Below are 21,451 nucleotides of genomic sequence, written 5' to 3'. Positions count from 1 at the left end.
AAACGTGATGACTGCACGGTTTGAACCCAGAGGTCCGCTTTAATCCATAAATTCAGAGGACATTCAATGTTTCTCATTCTAGCTAGGAGGGGCTGAGTCCACCCTCTGAAAGAAGTGGGTGGACTCCGTCCCCCCCTCTGAAAAAAGTGGGTGGATTCCATCCCCCTCGTGTACCCTCGAATTGAGCCCTGAGCCTAGGCCTATAGCCCATTACACACTATTAATTAAGTTCTCACCCCGATACTTGCTGAGTTTCCCTAAAACAAGCGCCCCCTCCCCCACTTTGTTGATCATGCGTGTCTTTTGTTGTTCTCATCGGATTAACGCCATGAATCTCCGCTACTATCTCATTTAAAGCACACAAAAAAGGTGGGGGCTACACAATATAAATGCAGTGTCAGATATGCGTTGTTCATGAAAATGAGACAAATCAGGGGTGACCTCACAGTCAGTGCTTAAAGTGGGCCGGGGCCTGCCGGGGCTGGGCCCCGGCAGTCTCCAAAAAGTGGGACTGAGCCGGGGCCCCCATCCCACACAACATTGGCGGGATGCATTATCCCGCCGCAGCCGCGACGGGAGATGCGCCCGCCAGTTTAATTTCAGGCGAGCTGACAGAAGTGCCAGCCAGGCACAGCGTCGCTGAGGCTGGCTGGCACTTCTGTCAGTCGCTGTAACTTCCCTGATGACCCCTCACCTGAGGGGTCATCAGGGAAGTTACAGTTCCTTTGTTTGCCCTCCCACTCAGCGAACCTGCGGGCTCCATGATCTAATATGCAGATTAGATCACGGAGCCCGCGGGTTTGCAGAGGGTGAAAGGCGCCTCGGGCTCAGTGATCTATCTGCTCTGAGCAGAGATCACAGAGCCCGAGGCGCCTTTCTCCATCGGCAAAGCTTTATAAAAGATGCCTTGAATTGTATACGTTTCAAGCCATCTTTTATAAACGTAGAAATATTTCTATGTTTATAAAAGACCGCTTGAAACATACACAATTCAAGGCATCTTTTATAAAGCTTTGTCGATGGACAAAGCCACCTCGGTTTTGTCCGTCCTCAACGCTTTATAAAAGATGCCTTGAATTGTTTACGTTTCAAGCCGTCTTTTATAAACATAGAAATATGTTATAAATCTCTATGCTTATAAAAGGTGGCTTGAAAAGTGCACAAACCATAGTAAGGTAAGCACACAAGTGTGCGTAAATTGCTATGGTTTGTGCACTTTTCAAGCCACCTTTTTATAAACATAGAAATACGTAACATTGGTATGTTTATAAGGCTTGAAAGGCACACAAACCATAGTAGTATGCATACAAATATATAAATGCTCACATACATTTATATATTTGTTTGCGCACCTTACAATGATTTGTGCACGTTTTAGGCTACGCCCACAATGGAAGCCATGCCCCCAAACGAGGGCCCCCCCTCAATGTCTTACCCCACTTAAAGCACTGCTCACAGTAATGGGAGTGGGGTACAGGCGGGTACCGGGGCACATCTTCGAGGGTCTGAGGGTGGGGGCGGGATATATTCATAGCTTAATCCACAAGTTTCAGATCCTTCCCATCCAGATCTGCTCCAGGAGCACAGATCATACGGTTCAGCTGCACCATAGATTCGAAAGCAGTGAACGCGATACGTCATGTGGAGAACTAAAGAGAGAATAGGACGCGATAGCAGAAGGCCATTAGTCGAGTGAAGGGCATCCAGTCAGGTAGTGGCAGTGCTACAGTCACGAACTTGAGAAATTGCAGCCCAGCCGCTTGACCCTACGTGTGATCTTTGGCTGGCGAATATATCACTGACCAACACTTCAACTGGGCACTCCATGCAGTGAGAGACGTCCATTGCGAAGCCTCGGTGCCATTTTGCCCGCTGGGGCCTCGAGCTGGGCCGGGCCTGCCTGCCTGCCTGTCGCGGAGAGCACGCACTCCTGGCTGCCTCTGGGAAGGAAGGGAACGCTCAGCTCCTGCTGTCAACTTTCACATTCACGGCCCTTTATTTCGCGCAGTTTGGCCAGTCACGGGCTCGTCTGATTATCTGCTCACGGAGGTAAAGGGTGGTAATTGTTTTATTGAGTGTTGCTTTTTTGGGGTCCTAATTGAGAATTATTGGAGATTTCTATCGGCCCTCAGCCCGTGCTGGCCGTCCTTTCAGGTCCCCACCGCCGCGGTGCTTCATTCGTGCACAGGCAGCGGAAGAATGCTAAAGTGACCCTTGATAACGGTGATTGGCTGATGGTAATCAGGGCGCCTTCTGTTCGCATGTCAATGGCTTCCCACCCTGGCTGCGATGGGCAGATACGGCCATCAGGGGGCGGCCTGATTGTGTTTATTAAAAAATAGCGCTTTTAATTGGAAAGAAGATGTGTGTGGGTGGTTGGGTGATGGGGGTGGGGCCCGTGTGTTGAAAAAGGTCACGGTGCCATCCGGGGTAGACGGGGTCCTTTGGACCGAGTGTGGAAGACGGGAGATAGGAGAGATGTCGCGAGGGGGCCGAAGGGAAATACATCCAATGAGAACAACCAGAAGAGGGAGTTGAGGACAGAGGGAGTTTGGCAAAAGAGGGTGCGCGTAGTTTGTGAGGGTCAAGATGGCCAGAGGGCAAAGGACAGACAAAGGGAGAGGGCGAGAAGGGAAAAAAAGATGGAGTGACAATAAAAGAAACACGGATAGGAGCACGCGCAGAAATAACGGTGGGTAATGCAGTATCAGGTACCTTATTGGCCTGATAAGTTTAAACATAAATCTTACATTCGCTTTCAGCGTCTTTCTATGCACTTTGCCTTCTCGGGTGGCACACAGGGACTGTTTTCCTGTTCTCGCGAGTAATTCTGGTCGTTGTTCTAAAATGAAGAAGAGCTGTTGTCCAGTTTCACTCCGAAAGACTTCCTGATTCGCGCAAAATGCGCGGGAAAGAGTGTTTCAAATGTCTCCTTGTATGCAGGGCAGTGTAGGACTAGTAAACGCCGCTCACTGCCTACTTTTCTTAAATCACGTTGTTGACAGATTCTCTCCTCCCTGCGCTTCTTGTTTGAGCTGTGTTGGACAGTCTCTATTTCCTGTGGACTATCTGGTGAGTGCTTTGGGTTTTTTACCAAAATTGGGTACTCTGCATGTTTAGTTTTGCCCCAGTGACCAGTAGCGCTCTATAGCCTCTTGTGCTGCCTTAGTTCTGGGCACCATAGCGGGGGCATCCCATTGCCGCGCCTCCCCCCTCCTGCCAAACCCTCCTGTCCCTGGCCGGCCTGCCCCTGCCCGGCCACCCCCCCCACCTTTACCCGGCAATGATGCATTTCCTGGAATAAAAACTTAACACAATTTTAAAGTTGGAAATCTCAATGCCACAGCAGCTTAATTTGCGGGTTAGTCAAGGAGTTATCTTACAGGTGATCCGTGAATTAACCACACAACAGGTTCTTCTACGCTGTGTGAGGCTTCCTAAGCATTTCTCCCCCCTCCCCCACTGTCTGCGTCGGGCGGACGTTTCCGGTTGATCCCGGCCCTTGCTGCCAGCTTCTCTCGACCAATGGCCATTCAATTTGTTGCTTGTGTTGCCTTTCTTGACACTTCCCCCCTTGCTCTAAGGTACCTGTTTCTAATTCCCCGACACCTTCCTGGTGTCCTATTAGCCCAGTTTCTAGCTAAACTGGCACAACCTTTCGGGTGCCCAAACACGTAGGTTCCTATACAGACACCAATTCCGGTGCCCAAACATCACTGCCTATACAGCCATCACTTTAGCGATGTCCAGTTTTCTTAGTCCACATTTCTACTCTTCTCTGAGCTCCCGTCCCCGTTGGGCTAACTTCTTACCCTAATCCTTCAACCACAACTTCAGCCCCCAAGTATTCCCATATCGCCTTACTGCTTTTTTCCCGGAGGGCTGAGATTATCCTAAGGTTCCGTACTCCCTGTACCCTCGCCCTAGACCCTCCTCAGAGATCTTACCCAGGGTCCGCCCCCTCCGTCAAGTTCCGTAATCCCTAGTCCTTCCCCTCCATTTCTCCGGCTCGCTCCTCCCCTCTCCCAGTTCCCTTCTCTTGCTTTCGGCCACCCCCATTTTTTCCCACCTACAGTTCCCTGGGATCCCTTCTCCCCCAAATTCCCGCCCCCACTGACCTCGATGTGTCGTTCTCTCAATTTCCCCAAGTACCCGCGTCTCTTTGCCCCCCAGCCTTACGCTTGCCCCCCCTTTACCTCCTTGGACCTTGTGCCTCCCCTGGTTCCCTCATGTCACCCCGAGCCCATTTTTTGAACCCCCTCTTCCACCTCTGTGTATCCTTCCTTCCGTTATCCCTTCCCCCCACCTGTTTCTTTGGCAACCCTACCTGTGCCACCATACCTTCATCTAGGTCCCCCCCAACTTCCCTTGTAGACCTTTGTTTTCACCTTGTTTTCCAATTTATCTTTTTCCATCCCCCCCGCATTTTGGGGTTGGAATGGCTTTTTATGTTGCTGTGCCTGAGCCTTTCCGGAGGAAAAAACCCCTGCACTCCCCACCCCCGTCTCCAGGCTCTCGCCCATCAGGATTGGATTGCCACCCACCCTGCCCCTCCCCCTCCCGCCTGATGTTGCTCCTGCAGGCACATGCTACCGGCATGCCCTCCCCAACATCGGTGTGAGCACTTCCCCTTTTGTTTGATGTTCCTGGAAGGACCGTCGCCATTTGGCACGTGTCTTGTGGCCCCCCTCCCGCACTCCCGGGTTGCCTAACCTTTGCCCGTCGCTGCAATGCTACCCCCCAATCTAGTGACCCTCTTGAAGAGCCTTTCGCCCACGACCTGCTACTACCGCACCTCGCGCCCGCAAGCAGCAATCATGTTTACAATGCTGCCTTCCCGCACCATACCCCTTTAAACTTGGTCCCCCGCCCGCCCCCCAAACGCATGGATCCGTGCCTTCCCATACATGGTGGTGCCCCTTTGCTGCAAGCCCTCCCCTATACTGGCTCTTCCCCCCTTACGTAGCCGCTGCCTTTCCCCCACAAACTGACGCCTATGCCTAACAAGTGGGGTTTACTCTCCTAGCACTGCCATCCCCCCAACAGACCCAGCCGCACGCTTGCCTGAATTGATTACGTTTTACTAACACACTAGCCCGCCGCCTTCTTACGATCCTGGCCACCCCTTGCGCCGCACCCAAAGAGGCATGCAAAATTAACGCCCCACATCCGCGGTGCACAAATGGTGCACAAATTACCCAATAGAATTGTTTCCAAGTGAAAACCCTTTCTAAAGAAATGAGCCCTGACACCGAAACCCGCTCTCTCAAACAAATGCAAAGCAGCCCCTCAACCTGCGTACCCGATCTCCTGCCCCCAAGCATTTATTGGCCTCTTTGCTGTGCGACCGCACCTCTCTTGCCCTGTTCCTCCCGAGTCCTGTCCCTGGCCCAACGACTGAGGCACCCCAGGTGAAGCACCCGCTCGCTTTCTTAAGGCATCCGCGCCACCAACTGCCACGGCAGTCACCCCAGCCCGTTGCGCGGCACCTCTCGCCACTATCACATATATACCCACCCCCAAATAAATGATGACATGTCCACTTACCCATTCTAAAACACTGCTGATATTCACCTCCTGCAGCTTTGCCTGCGACCAACACTCCTCCTGCCGGAAACCGAAACTCTCCCCCACACGAACACCGAAACTCGTATACAGGAACCTTTCCGACTGGAACCTCAGCACCGGACCGCGACCAACAGGAAACAGAATTCCAAAGTAGATCTGCTCTTGAAGCAGGCTACCACGAGGGAGAGAGTTATGCTTGTTTGCCTGGGCTTTTTATAGGCCCTCCCTCTCACTTGGTTCCCTGCCCCTAGTCCTTCCTGTGTCGTCCCTCCCTTTTTCCGGGGTGGGCCCTTCCCTCCTTTTGCCTGCCCTCACCTTCGGAGGAGGGGGAGGAGGTTGGCTCGGCAACCCCCACTAAGGGGCGGCGCCCGCCATGCCTCCTGCGTCGGCGCGTTCCCCGCGCCAATATATCAGGCTTTGTTTTTTAGCACCTTTTATACGTTACTAGTCAATTTCCACTCCTTTCAAAACTGCGAGGCACTGCTGCCGAGCGACACAACACTGTAATGTATTGTTCAAGGGATTGCTTCAAGAGTTTTACTGACTGGTCTTCTAGCACCTGGCAGTCAAGGGAGTTTGGGTTACTGCTCTTGATATGGCACTAGAATGGATGTTGTTCAGCATGGGGGATCTCTCTAGTGCTGCTTGGCACCCATAAAGGGGCCTGTTTGCAGAGCTGGAGGTGAAGAATTTCTGTGATGGATTTCCAGTTCTGCATACTCTGTTTTTTAGTGTTCAGCACCTCACCTGGGGCGCGCCCAGATTCTTTGGACTAAGGTGGCCCAAGTGGGGGCATTACCTTATGCAGGGGTGGCATGAAGTGTGCGCGCGCGCACACACACACACAGATAATAGATTAGAATAATCGGGTGGTACCTGGGGTGCCCATTCAGATTTCAGGGGTAGCACGCCTGTGGCCACTCCCTGGACACGCCAGTGCACCTCACTACCATAACATAGTATAGAGGTAGGACAAGTAGGGTAAGGAGAGAGAGAGGGGAGGAACTAGAGGATGGTGAGAAGTTGAAGAACAGAGTGAGCTATAAAACCAGAAAGAGAAACAAAATGGAGGAGGGGAGGAAGTGAAAGTGGGATGGATAGAGAGAGTTTGAAGGTGGACAAAAAGGGCAGGAAAAAGGGAAGAGCTAAAGCAGCGAAAGGATAGTATGGTTAGAGATGACTACAGGAGAAAGATACAGGCAGACAAAGAGGAATAAAAGAGAACTGAAAAGGGACCAAAACAAGGGCCAGATAGAGAGTGTGAGCAGGTAGTCTCTGAGAGGCAGGTCGGGTAAATGAGAAGACAGAGGGTGAGGGAATGAGGGGGAGAAAGAGAAAGGAAGAGAAAGAGTAGAGAAACGGGTGCAAGAAAGGGGGTGGGCAGTGTGAGGAGGGAGCCTCTGAGAGGCAGGGTGGATAAATGAGGAGCAAACATGGAGGATGAGGCAATGATGAAGAGAAAGATGAATAAATAAGAGATAAGGGACGATAAAGAGGAATACAGGATACAAAGAAAGGAAGGGAGACTAAGTAGTGAGTGAGTGAGTGAGTGAGTGAGTGAGTGAGTGAGTGAGTGAGTGAGAGGGATATGGAGAGAAAGATAACCAAAATAGGAAATGAAGAGAAGATATGGGGTGCGATTTAGGAGAAGGGGGATAATGGCCCAAAAGGAAGGAATGGCATACAAAAGATGAAGTGAAAAAAGGCAGAACATTGCATACAAAATGCTAGTGAAATGGGAGGTGCTTTGGAAAGGGGGAAAGTGGGGCGGAGAAGTGGACAATACGATGGAATTTGAAAAACATAATGTATAGCAACGTGTGGCTGAGTAACGGTAGCACGTGGGTCTGGTGTGGTATGTTTCTCCATACTCCTAGTTTGGATGCTTAGGGTGGACTTCCTTCCAAACCTGCATCCAGAGGTAGTGGTGGATGGAATGTACCTAATCGAGCAGCCCATTTTGTGGGTTTGCTGCCAATGATTGGTTCCAAAATGGGCCCTGCATTAAAGCCGCGATTCTGACCAAGAACAGATTGAATGACATTGAGGCTTTTTTTCAAACACGAGAATGGATCATTCCAGGTCTCCCATCAGGATCAGATCCTCTGCTGTGAATGCAGGAATATAGGAATTCTGCTACCTAAGCTGCTAAGATAACGCAGTGAGTTAAGTGCCTGCCTCAGAAATGTATGTTAAACCTGCAGGGCACAGGTTCGAATCCCAACAAGTCCAACTCACCCTCTCAAAGTGCGTAGCATTAAACTGGGCAATATTAACAGCCATAGTTACAGTTCATAGAAGTGGGAGCAGTTCTACTATCAAGTCCTACATAGAAATGGGATGATATCATCAAGGCATCCGCTGCTGCCCCAATTCCATCACTGCTGCCGGATGCCAGCTCCAGGCCTCTTCTGAAATATTGAAGTGTACAATTCTTGCTTCCTCTCACTCGTCTCTCTGCCCTGTTTCCTTTTCACCCCATAGAATGAGGCCTCTCTCAATTTAGAGAAGGCTCGGCACTTTAAGACCTCTGCGGTTGTGATGTGCCCGGTGTGCAATATTCCTTGCAAGTAGTGAACCCAGCACTGTAGCTCAGATACAGCCTCCATCTTCAGGACTGGGGATGAGCACGTGTCCTGCTGGGGAAGCGGTGGTTACCGTCTATGAACAATCCTGCTACCATTCCACTGGACTCGCTTTGCCAGGCCGCGCAAAATCCACTGAAAATCCTTAAATACTGCTTGTTGCCCAACAAAAAACTGTTTTTGTGCATTCCTTCCTTGCGTGCAGAAAACTCTGATATGGCCTAGGCAGGTGCCAGCAATTCTGCACGATTCCTCATTGCTGTTAACGGCCATCATGAGCTTACTTTATCAACTGCTGGTCATTTAGCGGTAGGGTAGCACAAAATATAGCTGGACCCTCACTGGTGGGCATGCACAGTGCCACTGGTGCTTCTGGTGCTTGATGTATGGCGCGGCTTCACTGGTATTCACAGCGATAGGGGAGCCTTGCCAGACAAGAGAGGGGAGTGACAAAGCAGACTAGGCAACCCACACAGTAAGTGGTACTTGCACGCTTTCTCTATGACATGTCCACTCAGTTATGCCAAACAAACACCGACACACCCAATGACATGCCTGGGGTTTATTCCCTGTTCTGATATCCACCACAGGAGCCAGGCTTGTCCCTTGTTCCCGTCTGTTCCTGCTGTTGCCTCGCCTATTGCTCCACCCACTTCGACACATATACCCCGCTGGTCCGTATACACAAAATTGTGGGAGCCTCTCTACTGAGAACGAACATGTTTACAATAATCTATTCTATGGAATGTACGCCGCTCAGGAGGGTTTACAACCACGCTTTAGCTAACTGCACATTTCACAGTGAGTGGAACAATTCCATAGGACAGGATATTTGAACAGCTCAAATTCCCTCACTTGTGTACATTTTGTAATACTTAGGGTTCCACACTAAGTCACCTCAAATAATCCAGACGTGGGCCCCTTGCTCACTGTGCTTTAGAGAGGCTCAGCTTCACCTCACTGAGGAGGCTAAACAAGGCCAAAACACCTTGTTCAGAGAAGAATTGCCTAGCCTTTTGGTGCTGTACTGGCCATGTTGGTGGGACCATACTGATATGCAAATGGATATTTTTCTTCTGTGAAGGTTTCAGTGAGATAAAACGTGGTTGTTTCCTGAGTGGATTTTATTTCTCCATAGAACAGGGTATTTCACCCATGCTTGTTCTTAGTAGAGGGGCTGTGAGGAATTCGACCATTCACACGGTGGGTCTACGCTCACCTGGGCTTTTTTCAAATGTTGTATACAATTGAATGATGGTAGATCAACCTCTGGAAAATGTGTGGGGCTAATTTGCACTTATTTTCCTATGCTCCCCGCACGACATACACATATACCTGTGTACTCTGGGTGGACAAAACCTACAGGAGCAGTCTACCCTGTCACATTTAGTTGGAATGTGACACCGAGGAGTACATCAAGGCATCTCAAAAGGGGAGGGCAAAACCTCCTCCTGCCATGGCCAGCCTACTTAAATAACAAAGGCTCCATGGATCCGCTCTATCCTTTGTTGGCCCTGCTGTTGGCAGTGACGCCTACTGTTGAGAGTTAATTTAAGCAAGCCCACAAGAGGCCTGGTCACAGGGCTAACAAAAGACAGGAAACCCCAACACCTTCTGGATATGCATCTGTGTCAACCTGAAGTCAGCTCTGCCTCTTAGTATCAAGGGCACAGAAATGTAATGTCTGGGAAAATTGTTAACAGTAGTCATTCCTGCAGGGGGACCCCATTCAGAAAGTTTGAGAATGTGGTTTGGGTGCAGCCAAGAGTCTGGTCTGGACCGCCACTTCAAGGGAGCCCTACCGCTTGTAATCAGGAACCACAGAGAGCTCAATTAACTAGAGAGACCCTTTGTTCCACAACAGACAGAAAGACGGGTGGGACTTAGTAGTACATGTTTTCACCCCTTTACCTTTCCTGTTGCAAAGCACTCTGGTTATGACCTCATGCATAACAGAAGATTGTTGGTGGGGAACCAGGATTGGTTCATTAAGGTAGGCAGGCTTAGCCTACACCAATCACTGGGGCCCATTTGGCTTTAAAAGAGGGTTGAGCCCCTCGTTTGGCAGATAATCTGAAGACTTTACAAGGAGTAACCAGAAGGACTCATTTGGACCGTAGCTGAAGATGTCCCGTCTTGAACTCTGTTTCAGGAGCTGCAAAGCATCCTGGAACTGACTCAACGCTGTCGAGCATCAAGATCCTCTCAAGCACCAGGTACATTGTGGTTCTGTCCCCCTGGTCCTTCTCCGAAGGCTCCTAGGGACATTTACGACCCCTTTCTCCCTTGGTGCTGAAACCAAATAACCTTGAACAGTTAAGACTGATTGCTTTATCGACTACACTCCTGTCAGTATCCAGAATGCATCCCTTTCTGTGTTCCTTTACAGGGTGGGCTGTATTTTGTAGTGTGCTAGAACTGTCTGTTGTAATAATATTAAAGTAGATATTTTCATACAACCTTGACTGGACAGTTTCTTTTATCATTGGGTAATAATTGGATTTTCACTGTGTTGCCACTAACCAATGATCGATGACCTTGCAGAGATAAACCTGCTGTTTCATCCACGTTACCAAAATTGGACAAAGAGGTTTATAATTTACTTGTGTTTCCAATCTGTTTGGCTCCCTTCTGGTGTACTAGAGGTGTGGGGCTGATTGATGGTTTAGAAGCCGATATTCATCCCTGGACCACTGGTGCCCCGGAAGTTGATTCGTCACACACGACATCTTGGTCCTTTGTTTTAATATGGAGATTACATTTCCAGGAGAGAAACATCATGGTGAACTCTCAGAAGAATCGAATCAGCTGGAGCCCAACAAGTCTGAATAGTATCAGCAACTTCATATGAGACTTTTGGGATTCCCCAACATTACTTGATAAGCTTAGGACTTTGTCTGCGGGGAGTTTGCCATTATTTGTAGACAAAGGGGTGTCTGCATGCACAGCAAACAACACTGCCACGCTGAGGTCTAATCACCCCCATCCCTATGTAAAAGAGATGCACTTAAGGAAAGCTCATATGCGTAGGGAAATTGGGGCCTTGTGCCGAGAGGCCATTTGTGACAGGGAAAAAAGGCTCTAATTAAAAAAAGAGAAGCAATTCTATAAAAACTTGGTCATAGCCTATAGGTACCTCCTACTGCAAAGAGACAGGGAATTAATGCTGGAAGTGCTATTGAAGAAATCTAGTAGGAATGACTGGTCTCTTGTGAACAAGAATAGTGAGAAGGGTGCATTGGAAATGGCCAATCCTGTCCCTGAAGAAACATGGAATAGTTACTTTGAAGAACTATACAAAAATGTGAATTATGAAAATTTCACCTTGTTTGTAACGACCAATGGGAAGTTAACATATCCCCAACAAATTGTCTGTAATTATTAAACCTAGCTCTAATTCTCATGTACTTCTCATGCCTTTACCTGGTAGACAGGTCGAGGCTGTGGTCCAAATTACTGAATTGGAGTCTGCCGAGACATATTCTGGATATTTTGGTTCAGATACATAGCAATACCATGGTCCAGGTGAGGATGTCTGGTCCGATAAAAACTATGCGTGGTCTGCAGCAGGGGTGCGTACTGGCCGCGTGCCTCTTTAATTACCAGAGAGAATTATTGAGAGACGCATCGTTCGCGCTCCGAGGGTTGATGGGGAACGCTGCTTTTGGGTAGACTACGTGGACAACGTGTTGTTATTGGACAGGACACTGCTCGGTCTGCAGAGACTCCTCAATAATTTTGAGGAATATGTAAAGGTAAATAGCCTCGTAGCAAACCTGTATGAATCTAACATGTTATGTTACAATGTTAAGAAGCTGAAACCTGCACCCGGTAAATGCCAAATGGGTCTGATCGTATTAACTATTCTTCCAGTAGTGAAGTATTTCGGTTTAATCCTTGTTATGCCGGCGGATCATGGGACAAGAAAAGAGGCAGTACGGGGTAGAGGAAAGCAGTATGTGGGCCAAATGGTATAGATTAAGAAAAAATATTGTCTCTTTACCCTGCAACCATTGCTCCATTTCTATACGTGTAAGGGAGTTCCAGCTTTGCTATATGGCCTCGAAACAGGGGGAGCAGGTGAGCAAATGGAGCGGAGTACATTGCAGGGACACATTTGGAGGAGGGCATTGGCCCTCCCAAACTGTGTCCCTGTAACCGTGCTGTGCTTTGAAATGGGCCTGTGCTCGATGATTAGGACTGTCCATTAGAAGAAGTTGTCATTGTACCGGAAATTACTTACAATTAAACCAAACCCACTATACGCCCTGATGGGGAAACAGATTGAATGTTCTTAGGGGGGGCTTGTTTACTCCCTTCAAAAAGGACTGCGAGGGAATAATGGCACTATATGATACCTCTGAGGTCTTGTTGGGTAATCCCGACAAGGTGAAGAAACGACTCCTTGAACAGGACTGGATTAATACCTGTGACGAAAGGAAGAAATATAAGTCTCACAGAGAAATATACCTTGAGGCCAAAAAAAGGCCACCCTGCCGAAATATTTAAGGCAGTGCCCTGATAGCCGATATAGAGATACCTCTATGAGACTTCGCTTTGACCTGATCCCAACCAGGGACGTCCTATTCACTAGAGGTTTAGTGGAAAGTGTGGAGTGCCATTTAGGTAAGGACACTCCTGAAACCCGAAGACATCTAGCGATTGTGGGTTCGGACCTAGGATTCTTCAGCTCCTCTGTGCACGATTTCATGTTTTTAAATGAGGAACATTTTTGGCATTACATTTTACCGGGTAGCTCTAGCCCGCTCTTGATTAGAGTTGTACAATTTAAGGACCCCTTTAATGGCCCTATTGTGTAGATAGGTTAATAAGAACGTAGACTTCTTCATAACATGTGCACTTTTATTGATGTATTTTAATGACTTTTATTGATGCAGAAACGATTAACTTTTATGTAATTAAATGGGATATTTTTTTTTCCTATGAACTGTATAAGGTTTGGAATAAACCATGTACAATAAAAAAGAAAAAATAGAAACAAGCCAATTGGTGGAGAGGGAAGACTGTGCAGAGCATCATTTTAAATGGCTATCGGTGGCTGGGCACTGAGGGCAGATTATTGAGACTGCTGGGCCTCCTCTCGCGCTGCATGCAGTCTGCCCTCACCACCAGATTATGAGACAGTCGGGGCCCTGCCAGTCCCGGCCCACTTACTGTCCTGCATCCGGCCATGTGCTACGGAATCCCAGAGGTTCCAATAGTCCTGTCTGCAAAGCGTGCTGGTGAGGGTCACTCTTCTGTGTCTCATATGGATTGCCTTTTGGGACATGAAAGTCTCCTTCTTGGATTATTGACTTGTTCGCATAATTGCCATTGTTTTCTCAAAATCTGGCCTCACATTCGGCTGTACGAGTATTTGCAATTTCTCCCACCCTTACTTGAAAGGATAAATACATTTTCCAGAAACTCAATCTGCAATTTACTGAACATTCAGATTTCTTTCTTTATCTGTGCCCTACTTTGACCCTCCAAGGTGGGGGGCAGGGAGGTGAGGGGGTTGGAGGGGTGGTTTTATGTGTTTGATCTGATCGCCACTCACTTTGTTTCTGTGTCATGTAAATGCATCCCTGTAACACAGTCGAAAACAGCCTCTTAAAGAAGAATTGATGTTCTTAACTACACTTTTCAACTTAGTGTGTGCTGCAGGACCTACATACGAAGAGCTAGTGTGTCCATGAGAGCCTAGCAGTGTCTGCCTGGGTGAATACTAGGGGGGCAGGAAGGCTTTGACCAAGCCAGAAAGGTCAGAGGGTGCAGATGAGCCCTCTAGCTGCTGAGAGCTGTGCACATGCGCACTTCGCCCCTTGCTTGCATTGAAGGGGATGGAGTGAAAACATCCGTGGATGGCTCTTCTTAATTCCAAGAAATCTTCAGACACGCCCCTTCCGGTCATCACCACCCTGAAGTGGGCAGAGCGCGTGTGTTAATCTTCAGAATACTGCAAAAGAGAGTCATAGCACCTCTCAACTGGGAGCCCAAGGGTACACTGTGCCAACCTTTTTCTAGTCACATGTGTCCAGATTCCTTTTTTTAGAAAGATTTATCTAGTTTTATTGGAAGAATATTAAAAAGGAGATATTACACCAAGTTCATAAAACATTCTTCTACTACACACTGAATGGCTCAGGGCGTTGCTAAGAAGAGTTGCACACTATGAATGATCTGATAATTGTGTAGAAGAGCTTAACAAGGGGAAGTTGGAAATTGTACATGCACCGTGCATGCATCCATGCTTACTCAACGTCGGAGTCGCATGCATCTTTGGATGCATGTGCATATGGCCTAGGACCCTGTAACACAGCATCCACCCCATAACGTTTGCGTGAGAACCTTTGACGGAACCAGAGAGAGAATACTCCGTAATGGCGTGGGGGCAGTGAGCATGCGCAGTCATGTGTAAGCGCAACGGGTAAGGTAGCTTGACTAGGGAAGCACTTATTTTGAATGCACTGACGGTCAGAAGTTGAGTGTGAGATCTTTCTGGAAAAGATGGCGTTCCTGTGGGCAGGGGGTCCGGAAGTGTGGCTGGAGGGGCTTAGTCAGCAGTATTAAAATCACTGTTGCCACTCTATCATTTTTTGATGCATAGTTGCCTATTACATCATAACATCTTCTGTATCAGACCTGTTACCAATGTTAACTTTTCAAGCAGCGCCATCTCGTGGCTTAAATTCATGCCACACCTCCTACGCCATTTTACCTTTGACCTCAATCATCCTTAAAATGGCTTCTGCTCACCAGCTGCTTGCTACCGTTGTTATTTCTGTCCATGGTTCCTACCTGGAATGTGCTTAGCCCAGCCGATGATGAGGAGCAGCTCGCGGTTGATGAGCTCGCACACCGTGGTCAGCGTCTGCATGTCGCTCTCCAGGATGCTAGGGTCGGGGGTTGCATAGACGGTCCCGGGTTCCACCAGCAGCAGATGGGACACCACCTTGTTTACTGCAGAATAAGCACAACACAAAGCGTCAACATTCTGTCCTTCCTTTTCATTTTCCTCACTCTTACCAACCATAAGGAGCTCCTCGCAGCTGCTCTCTGGGGTTGGAAGTGTCCCTTGGGACACCCCTTCTCCTTTCTACATGAGGCTGTTTCTAGACTGCATTCTATTTTGAGAGACTGTCTCACTCTGACTGTGAGTCCCAATGAGAGTGCCTGTCGACTGTTCCCTGCTGAGATCCTTTGCTGTCTAATGCAGGGGTCTGCAACCTGTGGCTTTCTATATGTTTTGGACTATGACTCCCATGATCCCTCTCAATTGACTAAGATGGCTAGTGCTGATGGGAGTTGTAGCCCAAAAACTATAGAGAGCCAAATATTGCAAACCCCTGGTCTAAGAAATGGACTGTGCCTGGGCTTTGTATTATGAGCTGACTCACTTCCTGAGTTATAGGGAGTGTGTCTAGACTCTGCTCTTTACTAGGCGCTACAACCCAGGTGCAACTGTGAGGAATTCAACCATCCACACGGCGGGTGCGCGCTCACCTGAGCTTTTTTGACATTTTATATGAAATTGAATGAGGGTAGATCAACCTCCGGAAAATGCGTGGGGCTAATCCGCACAAATTTTCCTATGCTCACTGCATGACATAAACAGACACGTGTACTCTGGGCGGACACAGCCTACAGGCTCCGTCTGTCCTGTCATATTTAGTTGGGACAGCCAGGATTACACCTGTCATCTCAGAAGAGGAGGGCCAATCCCTCCTCTTGCCACAGCCAGCCTAATTTCCCTTTGTTGAGCCCTGAAGAATGGCGGCAGTGATTAACATAATTAGCATACAAATAAAGTATAAGCAAGCAGGCCCACATAGGGCCTGGCCTGAACCTGGGTATGATTACATAATACATTTGTTTATTGGGAACTTTTTCTGGATGTATAACATTTTACATATTTGGTGTATTCAACCTCAAATATAGTAAGCGCGGTAGACACAGGACACTTTTGCTCTTTCTGAACTTATGTGGTGCTATAAGGGTGTCACCACCCACTACCCGGGTGCACGCAGCAAAGTCAGATTTATATTAAACATTGAACTGTTAGCACAGTTAGAGAAACGTTGGTGTGCCCCTACTTGCTGAATTATGTCTCTGCCTCTCTGCTGCTCTTTCCTTGCTGCAGGGACATGTCTTGCGACAGTGCTCTGTTGGGATCTTTCTGTCTCTGACTCTCCTCTGTCCCTTCTGTATAGGCATTTCTTTGGACAGTGCTTTGTTAGGATCTGTGTCTCTGACTCTCTGTTGCTGTATATAAGAGTTTGGCAGTAGCAGTAAGCATCCGGAATTTTGGACAAATTCTGAGATTCGTTGCCGAAACTCATCTACCTGCTTTTGTGTGGAGGTCCTATGGGACTCCAATGGGGGAATAACAGGAAGGTCCACAGGACTTGGAATTATACACACCTATCCGGGCACATGGTAATTACTGCATGTGGTAACGGTGAATGAGTTTGCCGTGATTACCATATGCAATAATGACAAGCTCTTTAGTCAGGCCCAATTTATCAATTGCATTGGTAAATGTTCCAATCAGGCCTAATGGAGTGGAGGGAAGTAATGGGGAGACATCAAATACCACAACCATATGCAAGATCACTTCTGCTGCTCTGCAAATGGAATATACATGTTAAATACAGAGTGATCGAGGGAAGTGATTGGCATCATGTCTTCCATTTATGAACTTGTTTTGACTTTTTCTCGACTTAAAAATGTCCAAAAGGGCTTGATTGAAGCATAGGCCAACCATTACGATTACTGCATCTACCTTTATTCCGCTAAATGTTTATTTCAATAGGGGTTTTCTCTGATTGTATGCCTACCTAACAATGCACCCTAAGTAACCTAGCCCAGATGTTTTAGACTATGGGCCTCATTACGAGGAGTGCGTTAGGGGATTAACAGCGCCAGTAGAGCTGCCGGCACCGTTAATCCCCTACCGCACCATTACGAGGTCCAATCGCGGGACCCGCTAAGGATGCCTGGTTTTACCAGTCGTCCTTAGCGGGTCCCGCGAGTGGACCAGGATGCTAACAACGGGCCCGTCATTAACGGGCCCGTTTTTAGCATGCTCCCCATTCCCATTGAGCCCTATGGGGGCTGAAATGGGAATGGGGATGTACCGGGTCCAGGTTACCTGAATGGGGAAATACCAGGCCCTCCAAGGTCGGAATGGCCTGGTATTTCCCCACTCAGGGAACCCGGACCAGGTACCCGGAATTGGGGTAGCCATGCCACAAAAAGCGGCATGGTTACCTCCATTCTCGTAATGAGGCCCTATGACTCCCAAGATCCCTCATCATTGACAATGGTGATGGGATATGCAGTCCAGTATATCTAGAAAGCCAAAGGTTGCAGACCCCTGTTTTAGGTTAAATGCTTTTCATTTGAAAGTGGGACTTAAATGTAAATTTTTTCAAATGACATATTTTATTTTACATTGTCTTATGTCAAAACATTTCATTATCCCACCTCATTTTACAAATATATTAACATATTTTTAATAAAAAACATAAACACATATGCAATTTTTACCATCTAGTAAAACACCATATTACGGAATATGTATGCGTAATAAATAGGCCACCGTAAGTACTCTGGTTTAACAAAGAACAATCGTGGTCTGGCAGTGGTGAATAACTCTAAAACATGCCTGAACAATAATTTCTCAAGCTACCTCTGATATATAAATCAGGATACACAAGACATACCATCATTGGCAATGTGCTAGATATATGTTTTCAGCGCTGCCCTCGTTTGGTTGCTGACACATTCATCGGGACACCCATCTCCTAGCTGGGATAACGAGTTGCAGAATGAGCTATCATCATTCTACTCCTGCTGTAGATCATCCTGCTTTCCCCCAGATATGATATGAAATGCAGCCGGGCGGTGGCAAGTGCTGGGGTAAGTGCAGAAATCAGGAGTCAGGTGCAGGTAGGGGGCTGTAGGGATACAGAGAACAACCTCCGAGTGCAGACGGCAGTGCTGGTGTGCAACTTGCGGGGAGGGGAGGGGACCTGGACCCGAGGATAGAGGGTAGCCAGGTGACCAATGCAGTTTCAGTTGCAGCCAGGAGTTCAGCAGGGGAAAGGAGGAGAGAAAGCAGAAGCAAAGAGGAAGGTCATGGTCTTAAAAAGCTTCCAACTGGCCAAGAGACAACATGATGGTGCTATTGAAAAGACAGACATTTTTCTCGGGAGGATAGCTCAGGGGCAACGTGCTCGCCTTGGAAGTAAGACGACACAGAGCAACACAGGTTCGATCCCCGGGTCCGCGCTTGACCTCTGGTTCTTAAGCGCGTTATAAATAACCAATCATATCATCTCATAAGTACACTTTGGTAATATCAGTGAATCCATTCACTAGATACACCGACGCGCTTCAATCCAGCTCAGATCTACAGTCATTCACATAATCAACACTACTTGTTCTGGGTGAAGTGAGAGGGTGTGTTGAGTTTGCGTACAAATTGGCCAGGCTCAACATCATAAGTAAAACAACCGTTTAATCGTTATAAAAGTCTGAGTGTTAATAACATGTCTTCCTGTCATGGCTACACTCCAGGAGCAGGTGAAAAAGTTCTTCAAATGCTTAAAAAAAAGTAGCCCCAAAACACAAATCTGCATGTGAAATAACAAAAGCAAATACTGCGACAGAATGCCAACTGGCGAGGGTGGGATACCCTGAGCTTTTTTGTTTTTAATTATAAAAAGACGTAGGCAATTCTGTTTCTGAAAGTGTGATGTTATTCTGACCCCACTTTCATAATACGCCATGCCAAACAGCCTATGCAAACAAGTGCCTTGCTTTGACAGTCTACTGAAATCCCCGACAGCTTCCTTGCAGTGCAGCAGGACAGGTTCAAATGTCACATGAACATTCCAGGGCAAAGGTGCTGCAACCTCCATTTCTAACACATAGAGGTGACTTTTTAACTACAGGCATCTCTTGTTCAAAATACCTTAATTGTCCACCCCAGCAGACTAGTGCCCGTTGATAAAAACGAAATATAAGCCATGTCTGGTTGTGACATCGTGGTTCCTGAGTTTACACAATTATACATACACAAGCATTAGATATCATTTTTGTATTGTCAGTTTGGTGTGGTAAGTCCGACAAAGGGAGTCAGACAAGAAGGCATGTTTTGTGCCACAACACCTTTATTAAAAGAAAAAAAGGAATGCCTATTCTAAACCTACTTCAACGATGAGTTTCCTATTCAGAAAAATAATAAATAGGTGCTCATCAAGAGGCCTACAAACAACTCTGTCCTCTGTCCAAACCTATGCTACCCTAACATCTGTGCTACCACTACGAATAAAAGGATATCATAAACCTTATCTAAGGATAGGATTATTTCCCCCTTAGGTTAAGTAGTGGCTGGTTTTCTGACCCCCCCCCCACCAAAAGGGTGCTCAATGACTTCTCCAGCTCTAAGCCTACTATTATAGTTCAACATGTCTCTCAGCAAAAAGGCATTGTTAGGCAGTTCAAACAGTTCCAGGTCTATCCTGTCTCCTGGGTTGTGCTCTCCTAGTTGGAGACAACAGGCTCGCCTGATGTTGGTTGGTCATTATTTACAAAACTGAAAATGTCTCTCACTGCAGTTTCCACTAATTATTGCCTTGTAGCGATTTGGGTAATTCCCTTGCTCACCCTGCCGTTGGGTTGTGGGATTTCGCATCCATTTGTGGTGTACTTTGTGTCTTGTCCCACTCTGGACTCCCTATCTCTTCATCCTCTCTTTGTTGATCGGTTTTCTCCCCCCACCTCATGAGGTATTTAGATTTTAGCCCCGTGTGGGCTATGAAGCTCTGCAGCCTGGTTTTGGTTATAGGTTTTCTCACCCCCATCATGGGGTATCTGTATTCGCAGCCCATCTGGCTTCTTAGCCCTGCTGTAATTAATTGTTCTCTTACCCGTCGTGAGGTATTTGGATTCTCAGCCCGGCGCAGGTTATGGGCTTTCCACATAGTGGGATATTCAGATTCTTAGCCCGGAGTAGGCTATGAGCTTTCTCAGCCCTACCATGTTGCTCAGTTTTCTCATCCCCTCGTGGGCTCTTCTGATTCTCAGCCCGACATGGGTTATGGGCTTTCCCAGCCCTACTTTAACTGTCAGTTCTCACACTCCCTCGTGGGGTCTATGGATTCTCAGCCCCGCATGGGCTCTTTGTGGTGTCACCGCCCTCCACCTGCTTCTTATTCAAGGCCACGTACCTAACTTTTTGTGGCGGTGCTCGTTAGAGGAAGTGGTCTCTCTGGCCAGAGCGGATCCACTCTTCTGACTTCACTCTGGTCTGCACGGTCGTGTCTCTCATGTCGATTCCTCCCGTCCTAGACTGACGGTTCTTTGGGTAGGCATGACTCCTGCATGCCGCTTCTGACATGGATTTGCTTCTTTCTTCCTTGGCAGCTCCAGGCTCCTCATGTTCTCTGCCATTGTGAAATTGGCAGCATTCTGCTGGCTTCCTTCGCGCTATGCCGACAATGCCGTCTGTGTAGTTCTTCCTCCAGGCTCCTCCTATGAGGGAGACACTCCCTTTTTTGTGTGGATCTGAAGGCCGGTCTCTCTTGCTCTCCGGCTGATTCTCTCCACTTGTGCCATGGCCCTGTGACCCTTATGTTCTTCCCTGAAATGAGACAGAAGGATGCATTGGTTGCGTTCTTCTTATAAGGGCGTCAATAAGTCCATGCCCGAAACCAAGTCAACCAGTTTTAAAGGGCCCTGTACATTACTGCCCTGTTCAATCCCCATATAACCAACAGACACCTGGGGCTCTGAAATAAAGGGAGATTGAGTAAACCCTTATTTGGGGATTCCTTGTCCCTTAAAGGGAGGTCACCCCAAATGGGACCCCACTTGCTAACCACAGCAGACTCAATGCCCTAGTCCCAAAGAGAGTGTCTCCCTTTTGGGGAAAAGGGACAAACTCCTGGGATTTGTCACTTTGGACAGAGTCTCATTCATGACAGGGCCTGGTGTGTATCCAGATGTCTGGTGTGGGTGCATCCCCAGCAACTATTCTGGGACCCACGCATGAAGCTTGTATTTTATGCTCCTAAGAAGGGGCGTATCACCTCCTCCAGGGAACAGGAACACTCCCTGGGTGACCCTCTGTGAACTAATGCTTTCAAGAAAGCCCTGTCAAAACAATGGCCACCTTACACCAGGATGCTGACTACTGAAGTCCTTTTGATGCATGCATAGAGAGGAAGGGGCAGAGTGAGAGAAGCCTAGGAGAGAACTTCAGTCCGCAGTAGGGACTCCCTATCTTC

At 47.9% G+C, this 21,451-nt stretch overlaps 1 protein-coding gene across 3 annotated transcripts in view; it reads right to left on the bottom strand.

Annotated features, from left to right (window-relative positions):
- The window catches only part of LOC138566830 (estrogen-related receptor gamma-like), a 331,859-nt gene that overhangs the window by 89,014 nt on the left and 221,394 nt on the right, over nt 1-21,451 (bottom strand). For all 3 annotated transcript variants that reach the window (XM_069644522.1, XM_069644521.1, XM_069644520.1), the window contains exon 5: nt 14,955-15,116. In XM_069644522.1, the coding sequence (XP_069500623.1) occupies nt 14,955-15,116 (162 nt within the window). The remainder of the gene's footprint in view (nt 1-14,954; nt 15,117-21,451) is intronic.

Source organism: Ambystoma mexicanum, chromosome 2p, assembly GCF_040938575.1.
Source record: "Ambystoma mexicanum isolate Mex_15411 chromosome 2p, UKY_AmexF1_1, whole genome shotgun sequence".
NCBI lineage: Eukaryota > Metazoa > Chordata > Amphibia > Caudata > Ambystomatidae > Ambystoma > Ambystoma mexicanum.
This window is presented reverse-complemented; position numbering and strand designations above follow the sequence as displayed.